The following is an 18,981-nucleotide window of genomic DNA, read 5'->3' on the forward strand; positions in this document are numbered from 1 at the left end:
TCGGAGCGCGGCCCCGCTAAATATAGCCGGGGGACGGCGGGGGACGGGGTGCCCAGCGCCAGCCCCTTCCCGCAGCCGCGCGGTGGGGCCAGGTGAGGCCGGTGGCCACGTCCACGCGTGTCCGTGTCCCGCGCGTGTCCTCGCCCCACGCGTGGGGGCCGGGCCGGGCTCAGCCCCGCTGACTCAGCACCGGGGGATGCTGCGGGGGGGCGGCCCCGGGGCAGGGCCGGGGGCGGGGGGAGCGGGGTGGGGGGCGCGGGGACACGCGTGGGTGCTGGGGGGGGGGGGGGCGGTGCCGGGCGGCCGGGCCGGGTCCGGCCCCGTTCGGGGATCGGAGGGGGGGGGGCGCGGGCCGGGGCGGGGCAGGGGGAGGGGTAGGGGCAGGGGGAGGGGAAGGGGCTCCGAGCCCGGCCCTTCCCCCGCGGGGGCCGTGCTGAGCCGAGCCGGGCAGAGCCGAGCCGGGCTGAACGGAACCGAGCCGCGCCGAGCCGTGCGGGGATGAACTGAGCCGGGCTGAGCCGAGCCGAGCCGGGCTGCGCCCCCCCCCCCCCCGCCAGCCCCCGCGCATCGCCACGAGGTAGGGCCCGGGGGGCGCTGGGGGGGGGGGGCGGGCCGGGGGCGCCCCCCCTCCGCCTGCCCCGGGAGCGGCCCCGCGGGGGGGGGGGGGCGGAAAGGGGCTGCGGGGGGGGGGCCGGGACGGACAAAGAGCGCCCACGGCTGGGGTGGGCGGAGGGGCCGGGGGGGGGGGGGGGGGGGGGACAGGGCGCGGGGCTCCCACCGAGGGGCCGGGACAGACGGACGGACCGCGGGTGGACGGGCGGGAGGGCTGGGAGGGCTGGGCAGACCCTAGGGCTCGGACAGACGGACGGGGGGCTGGGACAGACGGACGGAGGGGCTGGGATGGGTGGGTGCGTGGGTGGGTGGGTGGAGGAGCTAGGACAGGCAGATGGAGAGGCTGGGACAGACGGACGGGGGGGGTTGGGGTAGATGATGGAGGGGCTGAGGTGGATGGACAGACCGCAGGCGGACAGACGGAGGGGCTGCGCGGGGCGGCAGGGCTGGCCGGGCCGATAAGGGCTGCCTGACCCAGCGGGGCTGGAGCGCTCCGGGGGGAGCGGTGCCCCCGCGCCCCTCGCTGCACCGCCTGGGAGGACCCCGCTCGCTGCGCGGGGCCGGGCAGCGCTGCCTCCTGCCACCCACCCTCCGCTGCCACCGCAAAGTTTGTCACTGGGCGGAGGTGCTGAGGGACGGGACAGGACAGAGGAGGGACTTTGACACCCCTGCGATGCTGTGGCAGGGGCTCCCCGCACCACCCGGCCCCCTCCTCGTGCTCCCAAGGGTGGCCGGGGAGCTGCCACCACCTGCCCTGCTCCCAGGGACAGGTTGGGAGCAAGATGGGATGGGGACTGTGCTCAACGCCCCCGGGGGCCAGCGATGAGCCCCAGGCAGCCCTGACTCTGAGCAGGTTGGGGACTTCCAGCTGGGGACCTCTGCTGTGGGCCACGACAGGGACAGGTGCCTGGCTGGGGCTGCCGCCGATTGTCCCCCTGCTCCCCATGGCCATCCCCTTCCCGGACAGCCCGTGGAAGTCCCCACTCCAGGCTCCCCCGGCAGCGGGTCGCTTTGATGGCTGTGGGTCCGGGGAGGGACTCTGGAGCCCTGCCAGGTCCCCATCCCCATGACGTGGCCAATGCATTTCCCGTCTCGGCCGATGTCCTTGAGCTGATCTGCCCAGAGAGCAGCAGCCCGGGGGCAGCCGCCGAGGGGTCACGTCCAGCCCTGGCAGGGACGGCTGCGCCCAGCCGTGTCCCGTGGGACCACCTGCTGGGGACATCGGCCTGGGGACACTGCACGGAAAGTTGGGGCCATCCCTGGAGAGGTCCAGCAAGCAGAGAGGGACGGGACACACACGGGATAAAGGCAAACACCCGGAGCAGGGACCCTGCAGCTCCCAGCACCACACCCAGCGGGGCAGAGCCCAGGGGCTGCAGTGCTCCCCCTCGCCCTCACCTCCTGCCCCCCAGCACGATCCCGTCCCAGAGCCCTGCTGCTGCGGCGCCTTCAGCCCGGGGACATGCTCCCACCTGCCGGGCCCTGCTTTGGGAGCTCGCTGCTAGTGTGCCCGCGGGATGCCCGCTGTCCTGCCCGCTCCCATTCCCAACCCTGCCCGGCACCCATGGAAGCGATGAGCTGGGGCAGGACCCGGGCAGCAGCGGGATCCCTCTGCGTCCCCCCGCTGCTGTTGGTGACACCTTTTCCTCACTGCCCTCAGAAGTGGTGAGGGCAGGAAGCGGCAGAGGCAGGGCAAGACGCTGCGCATCCCTGGCGAAACGCCGGCCCATGGGCTCACGCGGCGCCAGAAACCCCATTAGTGCCCGCACCAGGGCTGCCAACACAGCCTGCAGCAGCCCATTTAGGAGCCGGCTCCTCTCCTCCGGGATTTTGTCCCAGGATCTCCCCGCTGGGGCTCCTGCTGGCTCCAGCACCCCCAAAGCGGGGCGGAGGCACGGACTCAGGGTGTCTCCTCCACAGGTGCTGCCATCCCCATGCGCCTCCTCGTGCGACGGCTGCCCCGGATAGGGGGAGATGGCAAGTGAGGAGCCTCTGCCCCGCTCATGAACCCCTTCCCGTAAGTGCCTCTGCTTTGCTCTGCAGAGCAGCCGGGGCTGGTGGGGTTCGGCTCGGTGACAGCCCTGCTAGCGCTAAATGGGCGCTCTTTAATATTTGATTCCCTCTAAGTGCTGCCTGGCCCCGTGCAGGGTGGCAGCGGCTGCTCGGCCCTGGCATTGCTGCCGCCCCGTGGTGGATGCTGCCACAGGATGGGGCCGGATCCTGCCACTTTGCAGGGGTTGGAGCCTGCCACTGTTGGGGTTGTGGCCTGCCACAGAGCGTGGTGCGTGATGGACTCGCATCCTTCCACTTCGGGTGGGTTCGGATCCTGCTGTGCTGGGGCTGCGGGTGCCCTGCAGAGCCGCTCGGCAGCCGGGTACATCCCATGGCCACAAGACCTCAGGACAAAGTTACCCCGCACGCCCCAGGGGGGCCCTGCAGCCCCCACACACCCCGCAGCACGCCGCCAGCCTGGCTTTGTGCCCGGCAGGGCCGGTGCCCACCCAGCCCCTATTCTGCCAAGTGACTGAATTCTTCCTGCTGCGGCGCTGCCAGGGCTGGGCTGTCTCGTTAGCGGGAGGGACAGCGGCGGGGACACGGCCAAGTGCCCCCCCCGAGCCCTCCCTGCAGGCAGCGATGGGGAAACTGAGGCACAGCTCAGGGTTGAGCTGCTGGGCACTGGCAGTGCCGTGGCTGCGTGGGGCCAGAGCAGGTGGTTTGCACAGCGCCCAGCAGCACCGTGGGGCCAGGATGAATTCACCAGGGCCAGGAGCGCGGGACACGGCACCATCCCACCGGGGCCTGACATCAGTCCCAAGGGGACCAGCACCTTTGGGGCTACTGCTGCGGTCCCTCAGGGACAGGAGCAAACAAACAGCGGCAAGTTTTCACTCTTGTCTCATGGAAAAAGCCGGGGCCGTCCTCACCCTTCGGCAGTGAGTCACCACCAGGCTTTGCCAGCAGCCCCACACAGGGACGAGGACAGGGTCGGGGATGGGGACAGGGTCACGACACCGCCACCACCCCAGCATCCTCCCCAGGGGACGGCAGCGGAGCGGGCAGCAGTGCTGCCGTGCCGTGCCGGTGCCACTTGGCACCCCCAGCCCCACCGCCCGCCCCACCGCCGCGTGTTGCAATCCCTGGCCCCATCCCAGCCCTGGGATCAGCGCGGCGGCTCCAGGCCCCGCAGCCGGGCCTTGCCTCCGAGGGCCAAGAAGGGGGCGGCGGGTCGGGGCGCCGGGCGGCTGACGTGGAGCCGGGCTCCCAGGGATGCGCAGGGGAGGCGGGTGCCGGGGCAGCCGCTGCAGCCGTCGCTGGTCGGGGCCAGCTTGAGGTTTGAGTCGGGGATGGGGCAGGTGGCGGTGGCACCATGCACGAGGGGGTGGCGGGACCCCCGCAGCCGTGGGGCCGTTCGCAGAGCCGGCTGCGGTGGAGCCAGCTGCAGCGGCCTCAGCAGTGCCCTGGTCCCCAGGGGTGGCCAGGCAGGGGGAGGTGGTACCGGGCAGCCTGGGGACGGGGCAGGCGGGTGGTGGGGACATCCCTGTCCTGAGAAATGGGCCCAGTCCCCACGTCCCTCCGGCTGGGGTCGGGTCCAGCTGTGTCTCTGCTTTCTCTGGAAGCGGCTCCACCCTGTCCCGGATCACCCCGTTGCAAACAGGCTGCGCTAATTAGCGATGGCGAAAGCAGCCCTGGGGCTGCCCGGCTGCCAGATGCTCCCCGGACAGAGGCCGGCGCCCAGCAGGCCGCCGGGGCAGCACGCCATCCCCCGTCCCCGGGCCAACAGCTCCGGCTGCCGCAGACGGGACGGGGGAACGCGAGACCTGGCTGCATCCCCCACACCTGCAGGTGGCTGTGCTGGGGTGGGGGGGGCACCCAGGGTTGTGGGGTGACCCCCCCCCCCATGGGTGCCACGTGCACCACGCGTCTCCGGGCGCGAACGTCCCGCCTGCGGTCGAGCGAGCGCCATGTGGGCACCCGGCCACAGGCGCAGGGAGGGGGGAAAAGCTTTTAAACTAATCCTGCTCCAGCCCCACGGCGGGCCTGGAGGATGCGGCCACATCCCCGATCCCGGCTCGGCACGCGGGGCTGGTCCCGTGCCCAGCCCACAGCTGGGATGCAGCAGGGAGAGCGCCCGCCTGGGTGCTGTGGGGCTGGGGACCCCTGGGGATGGACACAGTGACCACGGTGGTCCTGGGGGCACCAGAGGATGTGCAGAGCCCCCGCCTCATGAGTGCCTCAGTTCCCCCGCCCCGCTGCAGGAATGTTAGGATGGGGCAGGGGCAGGGATTTTGCAAGGTCCCTGGTGATGCCGAGCGCTGGCAGCGCCCCTGCCCGTGGTCAGGATCTGTCCCAGGCACAGCCACCCAACCCTATGCCCACGGCCTCGGGGGGGGGGGGGGGGGCGGGTCTGGCTGGGCCACCCCAGCACGGGACGGAGCCGTCAGCGAGCCCAGCTGGCAGCAGCACGCTTCTCCAAACAACGAGCACGAGGGGATTAGGGCCTGGTGGCCGCTGGCCCCATGGCTCGCGGCCGGGAACGGTTAATCCCGGCCAGCTGCGGGGCTGGGGCCAGGCAGCACCCAGGCCCCCACCACGGCATCCCGTGGGGCGCCCCACATCCACAGGCTCTGGGTGGGTGGCAGTGGTCTTGGCCATGGGGGGAACTGTCCCTAAAACTCCCTTTGTCCCCATAGAGCCAAGTGGGATCGGAGCCGGCGCTGGGACCTGGGGGCAGGACGTGCTATGGAGCCGAGCTTGGGGGGAGCCTGAAGCCAGCAGAAGGACCAGGATGGGGTGGGGGGACACGGAGCTCCCCAACGTGAGCCTGGCTGCCCGGCCGGACACCTGCTTCGGGGTGGTCAACCTCAGCACCAGCCTCAACGAGACGCAGAAGAAAGCCATCGCCTCGCCGTGGTTCTCCACCGCCTTCGGCCTCATCGGCCTCTGCTCCAACCTCTTCGCCCTCTACGTCCTGCTCAGCTCCTCCCGCAAGCTCACCAGCCGGTCCCGCTCCTCCTTCCTCGTCTTCCTCTGCGGGCTGGTGGTCACAGACTTCATGGGGCTGCTGGTGACGGCCTCGGTCATCATCCCCTACCACTTCATCAAGTTCAACTGGGCTGAGGTGGACCCCGGCTGCCACCTCTGCAACTTCCTCGGCTTCTCCATGGTCTTCTTCGGGCAGTGCCCGCTGCTGCTGGGGGCCACCATGGCCGGCGAGAGGTTCTTCGGCATCAACCACCCCTTCTCCCGCTCCACCAGCATCTCCAAGCGCCGCGCGTGGTCCATCGTGGGGATGGTGTGGGGCTTCTCCTGCGTGCTGGGGCTGCTGCCGGTGCTGGGGCTGGGCCGCTACACGCTGCAGTACCCCGGCTCCTGGTGCTTCCTCACCCTCCTGCCCGACACCGGCAATGCCGTCTTCTGCCTGCTCTTCGCCCTGCTGGGCATCTTCTCCGTACTGCTCTCCTTCATCTTCAACACGGTCAGCGTGGTCACGCTCTGCCGCGTCTACCACGACCGGGAGTCCGTGCAGCGGCGGCGGGACAGCGAGGTGGAGATGATGGTGCAGCTCGTGGGCATCATGATCATCGCCACCATCTGCTGGATGCCGCTCCTGGTGAGGCCCTGGCTTGTGGCATGGCCCTCTCGGGGGGCAGGGGGGGTCAGGTCTCAATGTCCTCCCCACATCCAGCCTGGTGCCCCCGTGTCCCTCCTGGTGAGGCCGCAGGTATTGGTGCCCCCTCCTTGTCCCCTGGGATCCGTCCCCTTGTGTCCCTCCTGGTGAGGTCCTGGTGTCCCCCCCCCATCACCCGCAGCAAGGCCCCAGCTCTCAGTGCGCCCCTTCCCAGCCCCTCCTGGTGAAGCCCCATGATCTTGGTGACCTCCCCCCATGCCCCGAGAGGAGGCCCCAGCCCTTGGCGTCCCCCCCACGTCCCTTCTGGAGAGGCCCTGGGTCTGGATGTTCCCTGCCCCCCCCCCCATCTCTCCACCTGGGGACCTCAGCCTTGGTGAAATCCTCGTCCTCGCAGGCCGACCGGGTGCCCGAGGCCACAGGTGCCCAACGTGGGACCCCCAGGTTCTGCCCCAAACCCTGACAGGGACCGGTGGGAAGCCCCCCACCGCCCCCCCCCCCCCACGGTCAGCTCACGCCTCCCCTCTCCCCCCCAGATCTTCATCATCCAGACCATCCTGCAGCAGCTGCCGGCCGGGGAGCGCGCCCGGACGCTGCCCACGGAGACGCAGAAGCTGCTGCTCATCTACATCCGCATGGTCACCTGGAACCAGATCCTGGACCCCTGGGTCTACATCCTGTTCCGCCGCGCCGTGCTGCAGCGCGTGCACCCGGGGCTGCGCGCCCGGCCCTCCCTGCTCTCCCTCTACCCCGTCCTCAACCCCTCGCTGCGCCGCAAGCTCGCTCAGGAGGCCCGGCTGCAGTAGTTGGGGGGGGGGACGGGGACGAGCGGGACCCCCCCCCCCCCCCGCCAGCCGTGGGATGTGGGCGCACACAACCAGCGGTGCAGCGGTTTATTAATTAGCGGTCACCACGCGTCCGCCCTCCCTGCCCTAAGGCCGGGGGATGCGGTGCCCAGGGGGGTTTGGGGGGGGTGGGAGGCATGGGGGTGCTCCCCCCACACACACCCCCCTGTGTGACCCCTCCCCAATAAAGCGCAGCTTGTGCAGCTCTCCGTGCCCTCTGGGATATGGGGGGGGGGGGTGCACGGGTGCCCCCAGCCCCGCTCCTCCAGGCTGTGCTGTGGGGGCTCGCAAGGGGTGCGGGGGTCCTGGCACCCAGAGACAGGGGCTCGCACCCATGGGGGTGGGCTCTGCATCCCCCCCAGCCTGGGGTGGGTGCACAGCAGCATTCACATGGTCGCAGGATGGGGACCTCCCCCCCAGTGCCACCGCCAGCCTCACACAGGGTGGTGGCACAGGGGGGACACAGAGTGGGGACCTGGGTGTGGGGACACCACTGCCCCCCCCCCCCCCGGCTACTCCTGCGCCCCCCCGGTGCTGCAGACAGCCGCCCACACCTCGGCCACGAACTCCGGGGGGAAGGCGAACTCGCCCAGCACCGAGTCGAGGCCGCGGGCGAGCGCGGCGGCACCGGGGCTCTGCTTCGCCATCTCCACCATGGTGGCGGCTGCGGGGAGAAGGGAGGGGTGAGCAGCGGGGGGGGGGGGGGGGGGGGGGCAAATTGGGAGGGGGGAGGAGGGCACGGGGGGCTCACCCAGCTCGCTGTCGCGGATGCCCATGTAGCTCTCCAGCAGGTCGTCCACGCGGCGGGCGGCTTCTTCCTCCGTGGCACTGGGCTGCGGGTGGGAGCGGGGAGCACCCAGTGCAGGGGGCACCCAAGGGGGGGGTACATTCCACCCCCCCCAGCCCAGCACAGTGCCTGCCCATGGGTCTGGGGGTGCCTTACCCCCTCCTGCAGCGTGGCCGGGCCCTGCGCCCGCAGCCGCAGCGTCTCCTTCCCGCTGGCCACTCTGCCCTCGGCGGGGCACTTGCTGCTGCTCCGCGTCCTCTGCCCGATCATGTCTGCACCCCGGGGTGGGGGCGAGAGGCAGGGAGGGTGCCCGGGGGTGGATGTCCGAGGATGACCAAGGAGGGGCAGCCAAGGATAACCAAGAACATCGGCGACGGACAGCCAAGGGTGACCAAGAACACCCAAGGGTGGCCAGCCAAGGCTACCCAAACACCCCAGGGGACACACAAGGGGGGCCCTGTGGGGTAATCCGTGTGTGGCCGAGGACACCCACGGGTGCAGGTCAGGGATGCACACGTGTACGGTGTGCTCGTGCAGAGGACTAAGGGCGGTCACAGGGGGCAGCTTGGGGCACACGGGCAGGTGTGGGAATGCGCCCTGAGGTGGGGTGTTCGCAGGGGTGCCCGCAGCCCTGGGGGGGGCTGCAAGGGTGCGGGGTGCGTGTAGGGGTACACGCATGGGAACCCAGCAGTGGGGTGGATCCTGAGGGAGGCTGCAGGAGCCCAGCACCCTGCTCAGGTACAACACAACCGCAGGCGTGTGCCCTCCCACGGGACCGTGGGGTCAGCGCACGGCCCATGTGCATTGCAGGAGGGGTCTTGACGCCCCTTTCCAGGGGTCCCCCAGTCAGAGCAGCCCCCGTCCCCGCTCACCAAAGGCCTTTTTTGGCTGCACCAGGCGTAGGGTGAAGGGCTGAGCGCGGGGCAGCTCCCGCAGCATGCGGGCCACCTCGTAGTGCCGGCAGCCCACGATGGTGTGGTCGTTGATGGCCTCGATGCTGTCGCCCACACACACCGCCTGGAGGCGGTTGATGATGCTCCCCTCCTTGATCCGCTGGGGGGGTACACGGTGACACCAAGGGGGGGGGACATCGGGAGGACAGACAGACATAGCCCCCATCCCACGCCTCCTTGCACCGACTTCCTTTAGCGATGGGGTCAGCCAGGGAGCCCCCCAAAATGCACCACGCAGAGGGGGACCCCTGGGGCCAGGGTACACGCAGAACCCCCCCCTCCAGCCCCCTCCCGACTTTCTCACCTTGATGAAAGCGTAGCCAGCCCCGTTGTCCGTGATGGTGAGCCCCAGCGCGTCCTCAGTCTTGGTCACCTCCACCTCCTTCGTCTCCCCCCGGACGTGGGCGAAGATGAAGTCCTCCAGGCCGATCTGCCCCCCCAGCAGCTTCTGCATGTCCACTTTGTGCGTGTTGAGCGTGCAAAAGAGGATCTGCCACCAGCACCCCGTCACCGCGGCTGGGGACACCGGCGGTGCCAGCACCACCCTTCGGTCCGAGCCCCCCCCAGCGCACCCCGCCGCCTCACCTCGGTGGGCGAGATGCTGAAGACCTCGGCGATTTTGCCGTAGAGCTCCTTGACGTTGGTGAAGCCCTCGATGCGGCCCGTGGGGCTGCCGTGGGCCAGCTGGGTGCGAAACACCAGGCGCGGGCGGACACGCGGGGGCCGCGGGGCTGGGGGCGGCTCGGGGGCCCCCGGCTCCTGCCCCACGCCGTTCTCCATGGGGCCGTCCTCCTGGGGCCGCCGGCCGTGCCTGCCCGCCCGCTGCATCCCGCCGCCGCCGCCGCTGAATTATAGATGGGCACCAGCTCCTGGCCGGGCCGTAAGGCGATCCCCAGGGGCCAGGAACCCGATCCGGTGGCGCAGGTCAGCCCCCGGGATCGGGTGAGCACCGCCGTGTAGGATCAGCTCCGGTGAGCAGCACCACGGCTCCGTCGCACCCCCCTGGGGTGCAGGATGGGGCAGCAACGATGAGTGCGGGGCCATCACCCTTGCAGCTGGAGGCCAGCTCGTGGCTGTGACCCAACAACGCGGGGGTAAAGCTGTTCCAGGTAGCTCCTGGCCTTTGAAGCCCACCCCAAGCACAAACACACGGAGCCCAAGGTGGTTTCTCCCACGTTTATTCACTCCCATCTCCATCCCGAGCCGAGCAGCCACCAGGAGATGGCAACCAGGAGACTCATCTACAGAGCACCGACCTTGCAGGCAAGAGAGGGGTGGTCGGACCCCTGCCCCGGGTTAAACCCGGGGCCGAATCCACGTAGTGCTAGTAAGAAAATAAGACGCTCTCTAATTACACAATCTGAGATTTCTGACGGGCAGCCCCAGGGTCATCCGACCCCGGCACGGCGTGGAGAGGACGCGGCTGCCGTCACGGTGGTCCCATGAGGGCTCCCCAGGGCTGGGAGGGCTCCGGCCCCGCTCCCCCTCAGCACAGAAGTTTCGCCTTTGCCAGCGTGTGGGGAAGGGGCTGCCCTGCCTGGCCCCAGAGGCACAGGGGAAGCAGAAGGGGCAGGCAGGGTGCATGGGGCTGAGGGGCTGAAGGCACCCGAGGGGCAGCAGCGAGGGGAAAAGGGAAGATTAAATAAAACAAGAGACAGGGGAAGGAAACCTGTCGCCTCCCCCATTGCAGACTGAGGGTCCCTGGGCTGATTTAGGGGCTGGGATGTGGCACTGAGCCCCAGGGGCTCCCCATGCCCCCCAGGGTGCACGGCTGCCGCTCCTGGCCGCGCTCACCAGGTCGGGGACAGGAGCCTCGAGCCGAGCCAAACATGCAGAGGGGCAGCTCGAAGGAGGTCCTGTCCCTATCGCGGAGAGGTGAGGCCATCGAGGAGGGGCTGGGTGTCAGCCCTTCTGCCTTAGGGGCCTGTCACAGCTGCCCCGCAGCCCCTGGGTCGCCGTGGAAGAGGCTGCTTTCCTCCAGGCCCTCCACCCGCAGGCTGCGGTGCCGCATCTGGCACCGGCCACGCTCAGGGGAGTCCCCGGGGGCTCAGCGAGCCGGGGCCGCAGGCGATGCCCAGAGGCGATGCTGCGGGAGCTGGGGAGCGCACGGGAGAGCAGGGGGTGCTCATGCTGGGGCCTCAGCCACGGCACCGCTTGGTCCCCAGAAGCTCAAGGTCCTTGGAGATGTCACAGCTGCGGGGCCGGGGTCGCCCCCCGCTGATGTGGAGGGGGAAGCAGCCGGACCACCAGCAGGGACTGTCCCTTGCGTGAGCTCCAAGGGACAGGGCCGTGGTCCGGCCGGCCCCGGGCTCCGGCAGGGACTGGTCCTCTTCACAAGTGTTCGCTGCAGGGGGTGGAAAACGAGGCCAAATGACAGGGCTTTTGACTTCTCTTCCCCACAACCGTGTGGAGACGGCCCCGAGCCCCCCCCGCACCCCCGCCGGGCGCCGGCCAGCCCTGCCCCGCTCACCTGGCTATCCGGGACAGGATCTCCTTGATGCGAACCACCAGCTTCTCGTGCTGCAGCGGGTTGCTCTCGATGGCGCTGTGCAGCTTGGCCATGTAGAAGTCCAGAGTGCTCAGCGTCGGGGTTTCCCCGGTGCCTACGGGGCAGCAGCCAGTGAGTCCCCACCCAGCCCTGTGCATCGTGCTGGGGACGAGACCCTGAACGAGGTCCCGGCTCCTGCAGCAGTGAGCTCACACCGATACAAAGCCAGGAACAAAAGGATTGTTCCTGTTCCTAACAGCTCCCCAGAGGAAGCTGTGACTGCATCTAGAGACAAGGACAGTTCCCAGTTTGAACTATCGTGCTATAGAGGAGCTGGCTGGCAAGTCTGGACTCTCTGGAGAGCCCCCAAGTGCTCTGTGATCCTCCCCCCCAGCAGATGAGCAGTTATCCCCGCCCCACTGACATCCCTGCTACAGCCCCTGCTGGCTTCAGGCCCCCCCACGTGGCCGCCATGTCCCGGGACAGCAAGGCTGGTCCCCGGGGCTGCCCCGAGCTCACCAGGGATGGGGAGGGAGGCGAAGCTGGTGGTGAGGGCCTGCCGCACGGACTGGAGCTGCTGCTGCAAGGCCAGGGTCTGCCTCTCCTCCTGCGCCAGCTCCTGCTCCAGCTTCTCCTTGGCACAGTTCATGCTCTCCGTGTGCTTCTGCAGGATGGCGTTCTGCTCCTCAAACTCCGTGTTCATCTTCCGCAGGCGCCGCAGCTCGGCCTCCCGGGCTGCCGGGGACAACGCGGGTCAAAGGGGTCAGAAGGGGGCGGGGGGAACGGTGACCCTGTCCCCTCACCCCAAACTCGGCCCCTTCCTCAGCCCCTCACCTTTGTTTTGGTCCAAGAACTCTTCGGTGAAGATGGGCACGTCGAAGGTGGAGAAGGTGTCGCTGCACTCCCCAGCCTGGAGGACAGGAGGGGATGGATCGGGCAGGGCGGAGGGGACGCCGTGCCCCTGGCGGAGGGGACAGCCACGTGCCGCCTCCTGCAGCTCCAGGCACCGCTTCAGCGGGCAGTCCAGAAGCCCGTCCCAAGCCTCCCTCAGCCCAAAGGGGCCAAACCCAGCAGTGCCACGTGCCCCAGCTTCCCCACACGGCCGTGGAGCTGCCAGCACCTTACCTTGTGCGGGTGCCCGTTCAGCAGGGTGTTCACCGCCACGGAGCCGGCATCCTCTGGGAAGGAGGAAGGGGGTTACCCTCCACGAGCCGCCCCGGCACCACTTGGCCGGACCCCGAGCAACGGGCAGCTGCCCCTGGTTCCACAGCCCACCTTTTTTGATCTTCTTCTCCTGGATCTTCTCCGTGCACATCTTGTAGGCCTCCGACTGCTGGTATTCCCGCAGCTCCTTCATGTACTGCTGCTTCTCCCGCTCCGCTTCATCCAGGTACCGCTAGGGTCACAGACGTCCTCAGCCTGGCCCGGCCCCAGCAGTGGGCTCCCCGCGGTGCTGCTGACCCCCTCCCACTCCCCGAGGCCCGGCTCCTGCTCACCAGCCCAGCAGCACCGAGCCGGGCTCCCCGGTAACCCCTTTGCGGCGCTTTCCGTGCCCAGACCTCGAGCGCGCAAAGATTTTGGCTTCCGAGCGCCCCGAGATGCCATGGGGCCGCTCCCAGCCTGCGCCAGGCAGCGAGCAGAGGGGGGTCAGGGTGCAGGAGCCTCCAGAGAGGCTCCGCCAGGACGGGGGGAGCTGCCAGCCCCAGAAGATGAGGGCCCCCCCCGGTACCTGCTTCTCCGACAGCTGCAGCTTGCTCCACTCCGCTCCCAGCATCTTGGTGATCTCCGGGAAGGGCAGGTCAGGGTGCTGCGTGCGGATCTGCTCGCGGCGCTCGTTCAGAAAACGAACGTAGCCCGTCACGGGGGCCTTGGGGCCATTGGGAAGGATCTTCTTCCTCTTCTTGCCCTTGGGCCAGCCCCTCTTCTTCACCGGCTGGTGCCCCGAGAAGGGAAAGGGACAAGCCGGCGTCGATGACGGTGCAGGACCCGCACCCCTCGGGGCAAGGTCTCAGCCCTTCCCTGACCACGGTCACGCCACGGGTCCCGCAGCACGACTCGGCGAGCTGGGGAACAGCCCCAAGCCCCGGGGACAGAGCGGGGAAGGACGCGGGCAGCGGGGCTCACCTCCTCCTCGCCGTGTGGCTTCTCGCTGCTGGCCCGCGCCACCTCCCCCTTCTCCTGCTTGATGGCCACCAGGAAGTTCCCATGCTGAGCCTTGCCCGCGGTGTGCCTGCGGACAGGGAGTGCCCGTCAGAGAGGGCTGGGGGCCTGCTGGATCCATCAGGGCACCCCCTGCAGCACCGCCGGGGCCTGCCAGCCCCCTGGCTCCCACCCAGGCCGAGTGCCCAAACCCAATCGCAGCCCCAGGGCTCAGCAGAGCCCAGCGCCGGGCGGACAGGACACGACCCCGGGCACACAAAAGCTGCTCTGAGGTCCAACGGCCACCCAAGGCCGCTCGGCGGCGTTTTGAGCGGGGCTGGGAGCTGCCAGCACCGCTCCGGGTGGCAGCGAGCAGCGAAGGCAGCCACGAAAACGCTCGGGGACATCCCCATGTGCCACCGAGACAGCACGGCGAGTTGGCCTGAGCGACACGCGCCGGCTGATCCTCCTGGGTGAGGGAGGAGCCGCCGTGGGGACTGATCCTGGTGGCGGCACCCCCCCGGGGTACTGGACAAGGAGGGCAGGGCGCCGGCGGGACGAGCCAGGGCCAAAACCGCTCCTCCGGTGGCTGGCACCAGGCTCACAGAGCCACCTCCGGACGCACCCAGCAGTTCTAACGAGAGGCCGGGAGCCCCGAGGCCGCTTTCCAGCTCGACGCCACATCTTGACGCAGCAGCAGCCGCCCTCTGCAGCCCCAGCACAGACCAAGCCGGGGTAGGAACCCCCCCAGCAGCACCGCGGCCTCTCCCTGGGGCCCCCATGGCACCAGCTGGCCCCGGCTCCCTCTTCAGCCGGCTCCTTCCCACGGCGCAGCCCCCGACCCGCTCGCGCTTCTTTGATCCTCTGACTTTGGCCCTATCACAGCGACTGCTGCCGGCGGCAGCCCAGCCGATCACGCACCCGACCACACCAGAGCGCTGCCAGGCCTGCCGGACACGGGGAGAAACAAAGGGCGCGAGCGGCGTGGCCGGCACGGCCGGGCTGTGCTTTCATCCCAGTCACAAGACACGTTTAATAGCGAGGGGCCAGGCACAAGCCCGCCAAGGGAACGAGAACTCGGCTGTGCGCTAAAAGCCAGGCAGATCCGGACTCGCTCCCTAGTTTGCAGCGTCCCTCGGTCACATCACACGCTCGGTGGGAACCCAGGTCTCCGTACAGGGCCCTGCACGAGCCACAATTCACCTGGCAATTAATTTCTGTCCCCTTTCTGCGAGCCCTGGGGACACCGCCTCTAAGGCTGGTCCTCCCCGGGACCTAGCCGCTTGCACTGAAGCTACGGGAAGGTGTGAGAACATCTTCAGCCTCCCGGAAAGAAAAAAAAAAAAAAAAACAACTGCTGCGGCTCCAGCGGGCCTCAGCCCTTCTTTATCAGCCCTAACAAAACGCTCCCGGCCACACCAGCCCGGTACCGTCCCGCACCGCGGCTGGGAATGTGCTGACACCCCCCCGGACGGCGAGCTCTGCCTCCCCCCACGCAGCGCCGCGGATTCCTTTCGTGCCTGAGGATGCTTTAAAAAGTAAAGCTATTCCCGGCACGGTTCCTCCCCTTATCTCGGCTCCCTTGGGCATCCACCTCCCCGCGCCGCCTGCCCGGCCTCGCAGCGGCTCCGGGACCCGGCGCCCCAGGACCCAGCGGTGGCAGCAGCTGGAATGTCCCGGGGGGTGGGCATCGTCCCCCGGGGGGGTGGGCATCGTCCCCCGGGGGGGTGGGCATCGTCCCCCGGGGGGGTGGGCATCGTCCCCCGGGGACCACACGTGGTGTGTCCTGAACGAGCCAAGGCTGAGACGATCCTAATCTCACGGCACATTTTTTTTTGGTTTTTACACCAGTTCCTACAGGAAAGGTCCCCGAGGCGGGCACGGCGACGCTTGTCACCCCCCCCCCCGGGACCCCCCTCTCTGGGGGGCTTGTCACCCCCCGGTGCCGGTTGCCGGGCTGGGGGGAGCACTTACAGCATCCCAGCGGGCGCCTGCTTCGCGCTGTGGGCCATGGGCAGCGGGGGGGCAGCTCAGAGCAGGACCCTGAGGGACAAAACCGGGGGTGTCACCGGGGCCCTGGGGGCCACCCAAGCAACGGGCCAAGCCCCCCCTTGCTCAACTCTTTCCCTCCACGCCCCCATGGCCGTCCCTCCTCAACCCCCCCAGCACCCCCAGCCCCCCCCAAGCACCCCTTCCTACACCCCCAGACACCCCCCCCAGCACCTCCAGCCCCCTTCAGCACCCCTAGACGCCCTCCAGCCCCCCCCCAACACCCCCAGGCCCCTTCCAGATCCCCTCCAGCTCCCCCAGCGCCTCCCCAGGCCCCCCCCAGCACCCCCAGGGCCTCCCCAGACCCCCCCCAGCACCCCTCCCTATACCCAGCCCCCCCCAGCACCTCCAGGCCCCTTCATGACCCCCCCCAGCACTCCCAGCCCCCTCCAAGACCCCTATCCTACACCCCCAGCCCCCCCCAGCACCCCTAGACCCCCTCCAGCCCCCCCCAGCACCCCCAGGCCCCTTCCAGGCCCCCCCCAAGCACCTCCAGGACCTCCCCAGACCCCCTCTAGCCCCCTCTAGCCCCCCCCAGCCCCCCCCCAGCACCCCCAGCCCTCCCCCAGCCCCCCTCCCTACACCCAGCCCCCCCAACACCTCCAGACACCCCCCCAACACCCCCAGGCCCCTTCCAGCCCCCCCCCAAGCACCTCCAGGACCTCCAGGACCTCCCCAGACCCCCTCTAGCCCCCCCCAGCCCCCCCCAGGCCCCCCCCCAGCACCCCCAGCCCTCCCCCAGCCCCCCTCCCTACACCCAGCCCCCCCAGCACCTCCAGACACTCCCCCAACACCCCCAGGCCCCTTCCAGGCCCCTTCCAGGCCCCCCCCGGCCCCCCCCAGCACCCCCAGCACCTCCAGGACCTCCCCAGACCGCCCCCCAGACCCCCCCTCCAGCACCCCCAGCCCCCCCCCAACACCCCCCCAGCCCCCCCCCAGCACCTCCAGGCCGCCCCTCCCCCCATCCCCGGCCCCCCCCGCCCCTCGTTACCCCCGGTCCCCCCCCGCCATCTTGGGCCCCCCCCGCCCCCACCTTCCCTGGCGCCGCCGGGCCCCTCGGCCTCCCTTCCGCGCCCGGCCACGCCCCTCTATTATTATGCAAATGAGACCCCCGCTTCCGCTCCGCCGATTCGCTCCCCGCGCCGGGCCCGTGGGCGAGCGGCCGCGCGCCGATTGGCTGCAACCGGTGTACGTCACGGGGAGGAGGCGGGGAAGGGGCGGGGCGAGGCGGGGGCCGTCGCTGCGCGCTCGCGTGCGCTGGGTTCGGCGCGCGCGGCCGGCCGCCCAGCCAATCAGGAACCGGCGTGCGGACGGGGAAGCGTTGAGGGGAGGGCAGCGCCTTAAAGGGGCAACGGCAAAGTCGAAGAGGGGGGCCCACCGCATTCGGCCCCCCCTCGGGTGCCCCCCCAGCGCCGACCAGGCCAAGCAGCGCGGGGGGGGGCCCGCGGACCCAGAACGCTCCCAGTGCCCCCAGTGCCCCCAGTGCCCAGCCCAGGGGCGTCCCAGTGGCCCCAGGACCCCCCCATACTGCTCCCAGTGCTCCCAGGGCTGTCCCAGTGCCCCCAGTTACCCCTCCCCAGTCCTCCCAGTGACCCCAGACCCCCCCACACTGCTCCCAGGGCTGTCCCAGTGCCCCCAGTTACCCCTCCCCAGTCCTCCCAGAGACCCCAATGCTTCCTTTTGGGGTCCCAATGGCCCCAAGCCACCCCCTCCCACTACTTCCAGCACCCCCAGTGCCTGCTGGAGTCGGGGTTCCCATGACCCCAACACTCACCCCTCCCAGTGCCCCCAGTACTCCCCCACACTGCTCCCAGTGCCCCCCAGTGCCCACCCCCGAGACCACCAGTGACCCAGCGCCCCCCCTCCCTGGGGCACCCCAGCACCCCCTGCCCTGACCCCGCACCCCGCGGAGCTGCAGAGGAAGGCGCAGAGCAGGAGCAGTGCCCACGGTGCCCGCGGTGCCCGCACTGCGCAGAGCCGGCGGTGCCGGGGGGACCCCAGCGCTCCCACCCCAGGGGAGACCCCCGGCCAGGCAGGGCTCTGCGTGGGGCAGGGCCGCTCGTGCCCCACCCTGCACACGGGGCGTCCCCAGGGTGCACAGGGCCTCGAGGGCGCGGTGCCCACGGCGGGCGCAGGAGATGCACCGGGTGCCCAATGCATGGGGTGCCCAAGGCATGGGGTGCCCAAGGCATGGGGTGCCCGGGGTGCGCAGCGCCGGGGCAGTACCAGGCCCACGGCCGAGGGTGCACGGGATGCCCAGCACCCGGCGTGTGCAGCGCCCGGCAACCCCAGGGCCCGCGATGCCCACGGTGCCACCCAGCACCCCTGGGTGACTGATCCCCAAGGTGCCCAAAGCACCCGACGTCCGGGGTGCCCAAACCCCGGGGCGCGCGATGCGCGGGGCTGGGGGGCACGGGCACGGGAGGGGGCAGACGGTTCCCAGCTGTGGGGCCGGGGGCCGGCTGGGGCAACCCCCCCCAGCTCTTCCCTCCCCGGGGCTGCTCGCCCATCGGCCTGGATTTTCGCTTCCTCCTGGCCTCCCTGAGTCACCGCCGTGCCCTCACATGATGGGGGGGGGGGGACGGATGCACGGCCCCCACCACCCCGGCCCTCGCAGCTGGAGCCGCCTCAGGAATCACAAGACCTCGCACCGACGTAACTTGTTTATCCGGAGCATCCCGGCCCCGGGGCTCCGTCACCCCTTTGCTGCCGACACGCCACGGCCGCAGCGGGGGTGTCTCTGTCACCCCCCCCTCGGTGGCGGTCACTAAGGGGGGGTGGCCTGAGCTGCTCCCTGGGGACCATCTGCGGAAGGGTCCCCAAAAACGCACGGTCCAGGAGCCCCCAGCCTGGCTCTCCTGGAGGTGCCCAACCTGCTCGGGTTACCCCCGATGTTCGGCAGCCCCCGGCTTCATCCCCATGATCTCAGCATCCCCGTGGGCAGAGCAGGTGGCACCGGGGGGGCTGCGGATGCTCGCCCCCACCCCACGGGCAGAGCTCTGTCCCGCTGCGCCTCCGGGATCAGAGCCACCAAGAACCCGCTTGAAACAGCCTCAAAATCCCCGAGCGCCCAGAAATGGTCCCGCAGCAGAGAAACCCCCCCCCCAGCAGCAGGCATGCGCCCACGGGGAGGGCGCTTCCAGGGGACGGGGCGATGGGGGCCCAGCAGCACCCCGGGGGGATCCCTGGGGATCCATGGGGCTGGGACCTGTGCACGGGGGGGGGGACACATCTGGGACGTCCCTGCTGGTGGCTGGCTGCCAGGATGGCACAGCCCCATGGAAGGGGGGGGGGCTGGTGTTAGGGCAGGGGGCTCCCAGGTTTTTTGGGTGCCCGGGGGCACAGCAACAGCGCCGGGTGCCGTGGGGTTGGGGCACAAATGGGCTGGCAGAGGGGGCAGAGGGGGCGAAGCGCTAGGGCAGGCCCCCAGCCTCCTCGTGCCCCTTTCTGCCCAACGCAGCGGTGGGGGGCATCATGGACAG

At 70.1% G+C, this 18,981-nt stretch overlaps 3 protein-coding genes across 5 annotated transcripts; 1 reads left to right on the top strand and 2 right to left on the bottom strand.

Moving 5' to 3' along the window:
• Positions 1 to 375: 375 nt before the first annotated feature.
• Positions 376 to 7,289, top strand: TBXA2R (thromboxane A2 receptor). Of its 2 annotated transcripts, XM_066983992.1 has the most exons (4): positions 376 to 577; positions 2,533 to 2,629; positions 5,304 to 6,223; positions 6,775 to 7,289. In XM_066983992.1, exons 3-4 carry the CDS (start codon positions 5,399 to 5,401, stop codon positions 7,042 to 7,044), a joined length of 1,095 nt encoding a protein of 364 aa, XP_066840093.1. In that variant the 5' UTR covers positions 376 to 577; positions 2,533 to 2,629; positions 5,304 to 5,398; the 3' UTR covers positions 7,045 to 7,289. The 2 variants fall into 2 exon arrangements, with proteins under 2 accessions (XP_066840093.1, XP_066840094.1); XM_066983993.1 differs by lacking the exon at positions 2,533 to 2,629.
• Positions 7,290 to 7,321: 32 nt separating this feature from the next.
• GIPC3 (GIPC PDZ domain containing family member 3) lies at positions 7,322 to 9,849 on the bottom strand. Its single transcript, XM_066983998.1, has 5 exons — positions 9,409 to 9,849; positions 8,743 to 9,313; positions 8,027 to 8,142; positions 7,835 to 7,916; positions 7,322 to 7,747 (listed from the first exon to the last, which is right to left on the bottom strand). Exons 1-5 carry the CDS (start codon positions 9,649 to 9,651, stop codon positions 7,596 to 7,598), a joined length of 1,164 nt encoding a protein of 387 aa, XP_066840099.1. The 5' UTR covers positions 9,652 to 9,849; the 3' UTR covers positions 7,322 to 7,595.
• Positions 9,850 to 9,985: 136 nt separating this feature from the next.
• Positions 9,986 to 16,654, bottom strand: HMG20B (high mobility group 20B). Of its 2 annotated transcripts, none has more exons than XM_066983994.1 (10): positions 16,533 to 16,654; positions 15,425 to 15,493; positions 13,436 to 13,541; positions 13,041 to 13,244; positions 12,587 to 12,707; positions 12,437 to 12,489; positions 12,146 to 12,221; positions 11,831 to 12,046; positions 11,294 to 11,426; positions 9,986 to 11,167 (listed from the first exon to the last, which is right to left on the bottom strand). In XM_066983994.1, exons 2-10 carry the CDS (start codon positions 15,460 to 15,462, stop codon positions 11,155 to 11,157), a joined length of 960 nt encoding a protein of 319 aa, XP_066840095.1. In that variant the 5' UTR covers positions 15,463 to 15,493; positions 16,533 to 16,654; the 3' UTR covers positions 9,986 to 11,154. The 2 variants fall into 2 exon arrangements, with proteins under 2 accessions (XP_066840095.1, XP_066840096.1); XM_066983995.1 differs by lacking the exon at positions 16,533 to 16,654 and adding an exon at positions 16,491 to 16,529.
• Between the last annotated feature and the right edge of the window lie 2,327 nt (positions 16,655 to 18,981).

The sequence above is a fragment of the Anser cygnoides genome, chromosome 27 (genome assembly GCF_040182565.1).
Source record: "Anser cygnoides isolate HZ-2024a breed goose chromosome 27, Taihu_goose_T2T_genome, whole genome shotgun sequence".
Classification (NCBI taxonomy): domain Eukaryota; kingdom Metazoa; phylum Chordata; class Aves; order Anseriformes; family Anatidae; genus Anser; species Anser cygnoides.

Coding starts and splice junctions, on each gene's coding strand:
- HMG20B (XM_066983994.1), bottom strand. CDS start 15,462: ATGGCCCACAGCGCGAAGCAGGCGCCCGCTGGGATGCT. Junction 13,542..15,424: donor CAGGCGCCCGCTGGGATGCT/GTAAGTGCTCCC, acceptor CCCTGTCCGCAG/GCACACCGCGGGCAAGGCTC. Junction 12,222..12,436: donor TGAACGGGCACCCGCACAAG/GTAAGGTGCTGG, acceptor CCTGTCCTCCAG/GCTGGGGAGTGCAGCGACAC.
- GIPC3 (XM_066983998.1), bottom strand. CDS start 9,651: ATGCAGCGGGCGGGCAGGCACGGCCGGCGGCCCCAGGAGGACGGCCCC. Junction 8,143..8,742: donor GCAGCCAAAAAAGGCCTTTG/GTGAGCGGGGAC, acceptor CCCGGGGTGCAG/ACATGATCGGGCAGAGGACG. Junction 7,748..7,834: donor CATCCGCGACAGCGAGCTGG/GTGAGCCCCCCG, acceptor TTCTCCCCGCAG/CCGCCACCATGGTGGAGATG.
- TBXA2R (XM_066983992.1), top strand. CDS start 5,399: ATGGGGTGGGGGGACACGGAGCTCCCCAACGTGAGCCTGGCTGCCCGG. Junction 6,224..6,774: donor TCTGCTGGATGCCGCTCCTG/GTGAGGCCCTGG, acceptor TCTCCCCCCCAG/ATCTTCATCATCCAGACCAT.